The sequence below is a fragment of the Triticum urartu genome, chromosome 4A (genome assembly GCF_056163025.1).
Source record: "Triticum urartu cultivar PI428250 chromosome 4A, HENAU_Tu73, whole genome shotgun sequence".
NCBI classification, from domain to species: Eukaryota; Viridiplantae; Streptophyta; class Magnoliopsida; order Poales; family Poaceae; genus Triticum; species Triticum urartu.
The window spans coordinates 10,900,162-10,907,123 of NC_141876.1; the positions used below are offsets into that span (position 1 = coordinate 10,900,162).

Genomic DNA, 6,962 nt, shown 5'->3' on the forward strand with positions numbered 1-6,962 from the left:
TCAGCATACGAACTACACGATCTTGTGCTAGGCTTAGGATTGGGTCTTGTCCATCACATCATTCTCCTAATGATGTGATCCTGTTATCAACGACATCCAATGTCCATGGTCAGGAAACCGTAACCATCTATTGATCAACGAGCTAGTCAACTAGAGGCTTACTAGGGACATGGTGTTGTCTATGTATCCACACATGTATCTGAGTTTCCTATCAATACAATTCTAGCATGGATAATAAACGATTATCATGAACAAGGAAATATAATAATAATCAATTTATTATTGCCTCTAGGGCATATTTCCAACAGGAACAATCTTAGGAACGAAATGACCAACGTAGATAAAATTAGTAAGGTCTCATTTGGTTCATAGGATAGGGACATCATAGAAACAGAAAAATTATATGAAATGAGATGACATGTAACATAATTTTTATATAAAAAGAGAATCCATTTGATGCAGAGAATAATATTTTTTTTCCATTTAGTCCAGGCTAATATTTTTTTCCCTTTTAAATGTGAATGGGTCGTTTCTATACTACATAGGAATAAGAATTCATTCCTACAAACCAAAATGCTCCAAAGGAATTTTTCCTTTGAAAACCTCATCCTGTAGAATTCCTACAAGCCAAAGGAGGTCGGAGAATTTCAATCCTACAAAACTCCTTTGATTAAATTCCTACGATCCAAATGGCTTTCATAGGAAAAAAAATCCTTAGTATTCAAATCCTACAACCCAATTAGGCCCCTAGTGAGGAGTGCGAAGTTGTAGTGCTCGGGCACCTTGGTGCCCTTTTTTTGAAAAAAAAAATCAATAAACATATTTAAAAAATTCAAAAATAATTCAGCAGAAAATTGTACTTATTCACTATGAATCCATAAAATTTCATGTTGACAAAATGTAATTTGTAAGCTGTAAAAAAATAACAAATTTCTGGCCCAATAACAAAAAGAGAAGCCCATTTGAAAATACATACATGTGAAAGTAGAATGATATGAAATTTTGCAGATAAAAAATATACACATTTCTGTGTGTGTACCCAAAAATCATCTTGTTTTTTTTTGAGGTGAAAAAAAATCATCTTGTTTTGTGTTGCAGAAAAATGTTTTCTGGAAAGTGCCCATCTGCTAATTTTCGCTTAGTGAGGCCCAGCCCAAGAACAATCCCGGCCTATAACTCCGACCAAACCCTAATCTCGCCCCCCTACCAGGTTTCCAGTCTCTCGCCTCCACCAGCCGTGGCACCCGAGCTCCAACGCCTCCGCGCCGCCGGGAAACGCACCAGGAAGGGACGCCGGAGGAGGATCCTTCCCTCGTCGTCCTCCGCATCTCGCTCCCGTCCAACGCGAGCACCCCTAGCCGTCTTCGTAGAACTTCCGCAGCATGTCGGCGTCAACCAGCGGCGGCGGGGGGCTCTCGCCGCAGGCGGCCGCGGCGCTCCAGGAGGGCATCGGGCTTGTGTTCGGGCGGTGGACGGCGCTGCAGATGGCGGTGGAGAACGGGTGGGGCGGCCGCGACTCCCGCGCCAAGGCCGACCGGCTCGCCGCCGACGTCCTCTCCTTCTTCACCAACTCCAAAGGTGCCCGCTCACCCGTCCCCTCCAGCACCCTCCTTTGATTGCGTCTTAGGTCCTCGAATTGCTCCAATCTCCCAGAGAGGATTTATTAGAGCCACGCCTAGGTCGCCGTCGCCATCGCCGTCGAGGTACAAGTCCATTTTTTTTTTCTCGATGAGAGGATTTGCGTTCCTGGGCTCTGTGACAGCTTCGGTTCAGAGCTTTCACCGGCTTTCAGAACCTGACATGTCCATACTATGATCGGTGAAACCATTTTCTTTGGGTTTGATATATTGGAGCTTGGTTTAACCAACAGGGGAATTGTCCAAAGCGTGACCTTTTGTAATGATGCGCATTTCAGCTTTGAGCCTCTGTACTCTGTGTTCACCAGTTAATTATACAGTTCTCAGTTACATATCCATGCAGAGCATTCTATTTATTCGTACGCTTATGTTTAGTTGAGATTAACAGTGGATTCCAGTTACTAAAAATCCCAACATCTCTTGCACTCACTGTTCATTTTAGGAAGTTACGGCGTACTCTATTTTTTTTCATCGACTGGTATACAATTGTTCCAAAATGTGATTTTGGCATGGCTGACTTGTTTCTACTACGTTTGATTTTATCCTCGTCGCTCATTTTTCATGTCTGGGCAGGCATGTAATATTCTTTAGGTTTATTTTCCAGGTCCATATTATTATGATGACTTGGAGGAGATGATGTTTGACAGCATATCCGAATCCTTCAACGCTGACTTTGAGGATGGAAGTGTTGGGGAGGTAATTATTTGTTGTTTCCTTCATGTTTAGCACCAGCCATAGGTCTCTTACAATTTCTTACTTCAAAAGTAGGCTGGGACTTGATTTGGTACTAATGGAGTAAATTTGGACTGACAGCACCCGGCCCTTGGTAACCATGGGGGAAGTTTAGGACAGTGAGTTGGCCTATGTGGCGTCCCTCTTGTGATACCAGTGAGCCGCGGTTGTGGCCCACACTGCTGTTAGCTTGAAACAGTAGAGAGGCCATTTGAAGTGAATCAAGATGGTAAAACCTTCCAATTCACACTACAAATGCAAGAAAATAAAAAACACAAACAAAATATAATAGACATGGCTGCTGTTTACTGAATCAACTCTTGGTAGCTCCTACTCCAATTTCTCTTCTCTCTTTCTGTTCAGTGTACGTGTGTATCAAGAAATAGTTATATTATCGCACTTGTTCAAATCAAGATCTAGAGGCAAGCGGCACAACTGGGAAGAGATAACTGATACACCACATCCGGCAAGCTTTTCCGACAGTTTACAATATACCTTGGTGACCTTTTGAGAGAATGGAGACAAGGTCATTGCTCTAGCCGGGGGGGGGGGGGGGGGGATTAAAGCAGCAACGGAGTAGCAAATGTGAACTGAAGGCCACTGGCTGCAGAAATGGCTGTGGAACTCCAATGGCAGACATCAGGAGGATGGTGGTGAGGACTCGGATTTTAAGAATCTTTGAGACTATCCTCTACGTGAATGTAGAGAAGTAATGAATATCTGAGGCAGCACATGTTGTGGGTGAAAGGGGTTGACCTGCTTGGATCAAAGGACCTTTAGTTGCCTGGCCCAATTCACCTATTGTACTTGAGGGGTGCTACTGTTGCCCTTCGTTTGCTATTTTACAGGACTGTTAAGCGCGGCGATGGACCAACCCTCCCCATCGCCAAGCTTATTTAGTTATGTAGCAGAAAATCTGGAACTTCTTAACCATAATTAAGTCGGAATGTACTGCTTCTTTCGGTTTACGTAAAGGCTGTATTTGCTTTGCTTGTACATGGCACCATGTGTGTTTATTAATTCAACGCTCTTTGTGGTAAACAGGTTGCTGAACAGGTATTGATTATGCATGAAGAATGCCTGCAAAACAACTATTCGTCGATTGAGAAGCTAAGGAACACACGTGCTCAAGGGAATGCTGTTTCCCAAAGTAGAATGGTAAGTGCTCTTTTTTCTTGCTATGTAATTTCTGCCGCCTTGCTTCTCACATTTGAGCTTGCTAATGCTGCAACTTGATTCAACAATGTTCTGTCAAAGTTCACTTCCAAATTCCTATTGATAAATCGACTTGGTACTTCATTACTACGTGGCGTTCTTGACATTATTGTATTTTGCTTCATTGGGGAATAATTGGAGAATGCTAGATTCAGTGATTTTTTGCTTTACCATGGGGATCTTAATGTTGTCTTCTACTTAGAATTGGGAATCAGTGCTATTTCGAGATATATTTATATTTTGGGAACCATTTATATACACTTGTTGCCTGAAGTCATCCTTTCATCACCACTGATTTCGTGGAGATTCCTGAACTGCTGACAGTATCGGCATTGCTCAAGCTAACCGATTGGGTTTACTGGTTGCTTCGACTCAGTTTTGTGTATTTATCCCCTCATTGTGGTCCTGTTTGTTCCATATACATATCAGATAAATGTGTGAATAGCTGGAAATAATGTTACACGCCAACTTAAGACAAAATGCTGAATATTTGGTGAGATAATAGTCAGCAGAAAAAACCACAACTTGATTTTGTATTTCTTATTAATATTCGTCTCTTCATATTCTCCTTGTTGAACAACTTCTAATTTGTTTCGGTATACTTCAAATTTCGAGGGCAGCCTTCTGCTGGAAATTAGTCAAATTCAAAATATAGCCCCCCCTGCAGCTAATTGATTTTCTTCTCATGAACAGATGGTAACTGATGAAGGCGATGATAGCTCGGATGATAGCTCGGACGATGACGACGGCGATGAACCAGCCAGGGCAGATGATATGTCGGTGGATGAGCCAAAGCCTTCCAAGCCTGCCCCTGATGCTGATGGGTGGACTGTTGTGCCACCGAAGCGCGGCGGCCGGGGCAAGAATTAAGCACAGAAGCAAACCTTGGCAACAAACTGCCATTTGAGAGGCCGTTTTGGTCTGAAGGCTTTGAAGTGTGATTAGCAAAACCTTGGCAACCACTTCCTGCCACTTGTGCCATTTAGGTCTTGGAGGTTTTGAAGTGTTGCACTCCACCTGTATTACTTGGATTTTCTCAGGAATGTTGGTTGTGTAGCATGTTTTCCTTGCTTGCTCTCTTGGTGTTCGACCTGGCAACAAAAGATCTGGATTGTAAACTGGTCTAAAATATCCTTATGCACATTTTGAACTGATGCTTATCTATATTGTCGTATAATGCCCATTTGAATTCAGCTACTATTTCATGTTTCGCTCAAACCAGATCATGTGTAGGTTTTGTTTATCTAAAAACTAAACATGTCAAGTATCTAAATTGCCTATGTTATTGTTCAGCCTGATGCATGCTGTTTATGTGTAATTCTGTGACTATAGTTAGCATGTACTCACTCTGTAACAAAATGTAAGATCTAAGATCTAAGAAATTACATGGTAACTCTCACGACTAAGAAATGCAATAAAATCCCTTGGAGATCTCCATGGTATCAATCTTTTGCAATATCAAATACCACTAAGACTACTGAAGAGATTGCAAGTGGACCCGGAGCCTTCAAATCTGCCCCAATTGCTCGGACAAGCCGTCTGGCTAGCGGCCGGACGCAAAAACGCCACCCAACCAGGCTTCCCACAACCGACTCAAACGTCCGGACTGACCGACAACCCCCATATCCAGCCCATATCTCGGCGGACACGGGGACTCCTGGATGGTGACAACCTCTTCATCACGGACGTCACGGTAGCAAACGACCACTTCCCCAACGACAACTTCTTCCCCGACGTTGACAATCTCTTCAACAACATGGGCAACAACATCAATGTCAATGCTACAACCACTGCTCAGTACATGTTTGTGTCTTTTCTGTTTGAGATCATGCTAGAGTTTCTTGGTCTAGTTTTTTTTCTAGATATAATATGTTCTAGATCACATCTTCAGATGCTAGTTACCTACTCTCCACTCATTTGCATGACTAGTCTTGCCTTTGTTATTGTGTCATGTTCTATTTACTGTTTTTTCATTTAAATCTTTCAATAAATTGCTCATATTTCCAACAACACGGACCCCGACCCCAGGTGGCCAGCCAGACACAGTCCCAGCGTTTTTTTACAAGGGAAAAAGGGAGAATGGCGTTTTGGATCTCGGCCTCCATGGAGTCCGAATTCATTCAAAATTCGAAAATTTCTGCATCAAAAAAATCTGAAATTTTTTGTACAAGTAAACAATTATGTGAGGCGTATGTGTGTAAAATTTCAGGATGAAATACGCTAAAATGAGATCTGTACAAAAAAGACAAATTCATGGTCTGAGAGGATGAAGAGTATCATGTGTTAAAAAGTTCCAGATTTGTTATTTTTACACAACCCTTATTTCAACGTATTTCGTCCTGAAAATTTACACACTTGTGCATTATGCCTTCATCTATCTCTATATTTCGTTTCAGATTTTTTTTTGAAATGTAAAAATATGAATTTGCATGAATTTTGAATTTTGCATTTGAAGGCCTCCATGAAGCTCGACCTCCAAAAGCAATTTCCGGGAAAAAAAGAGCATTCTTCGGAAATTCACTTTGGCACATGGGAGCATATGCTCCTGCCATCGAAAAATATATTTCAAACTGTTAAATAATTCCGAACACAAATTTAACGCGCATCTCAACATTGTATGTACGCACGCCAAATTTTTCATAAAACCGCGACATTTTATACGCCTTGTGTAAAACAGACAAAAAAGTCTCATGAAAAGCCTTTTATAACACTAAATTTTGTCTTTTTTGCACATGACACAAAATTTGTTGGTTTTCAACGAAACGAGTTTATATGCATGTAGAATGTCGAGATGTACGCGAGAATCATTTTGCCAAAAAAACTGTGGCATTTCAAAATATATTTAAAACACATTTTAAAATCCAGAAGCATATGCTTTCATGTGCTAAAACGCCACTCTCGGCATTCTTTGGGTAGAGGTCAAGTAACAGAGACATGATCCATCCAACATCATGATGCGCGGCCTGTTAAATCACCAGCAGTGAGAGAGATGGACGGGTCTCGACTCGATGTATGTTATGGCCGGCGGATCAACAGTGCAGGTTACTACCTCCTTCCAGCGTTGGATATCCATCCACTCGCGTCCTTCCTGACTTGATTCGTTGCTTCGCCGCGCCTTTTATAGCTCGATCATTTATGGGATTGACCTTTTTTCTCTCTAACGATCATTATAGTTGAGTTGGGTTTAATCATGTTCCACCAGATGTTTTTTTGTTAGGTACTTAGTGTACGTGGTTCTACTATCATTACATGTTTGGGCCTTGATGTCATCCGGCGGTGATCGTGTGAGCTTTTGGATTTTTATTTCATGTTGAAACAGTGGAATTGCTACTATAACACTCATATGGACCGGCTCATGAACTTTTTCGCTCGCTTCAT

The 6,962-nt window shown here is 41.8% G+C and overlaps 1 protein-coding gene across 1 annotated transcript; it reads left to right on the plus strand.

Annotated features, from left to right (window-relative positions):
* Positions 1–1,184: 1,184 nt before the first annotated feature.
* LOC147974407 (uncharacterized) lies at positions 1,185–4,748 on the plus strand. Its single transcript, XM_087517461.1, has 4 exons — positions 1,185–1,578; positions 2,242–2,333; positions 3,414–3,527; positions 4,278–4,748. The coding sequence occupies exons 1-4, from the start codon at positions 1,383–1,385 to the stop codon at positions 4,452–4,454; spliced, it is 579 nt and encodes a 192-aa protein (XP_087373587.1). The 5' UTR covers positions 1,185–1,382; the 3' UTR covers positions 4,455–4,748.
* The last annotated feature ends 2,214 nt before the right edge of the window (positions 4,749–6,962 follow it).

What these genes read in the sequence shown, in the direction of transcription:
- LOC147974407 (XM_087517461.1), top strand. Translation starts at nt 1,383, where the DNA reads ATGTCGGCGTCAACCAGCGGCGGCGGGGGGCTCTCGCCGCAGGCGGCC. An exon ending in CTTCTTCACCAACTCCAAAG is followed by an intron (nt 1,579 to 2,241) that starts GTGCCCGCTCAC and finishes TTTATTTTCCAG; the next exon opens with GTCCATATTATTATGATGAC. An exon ending in AGGATGGAAGTGTTGGGGAG is followed by an intron (nt 2,334 to 3,413) that starts GTAATTATTTGT and finishes TGTGGTAAACAG; the next exon opens with GTTGCTGAACAGGTATTGAT.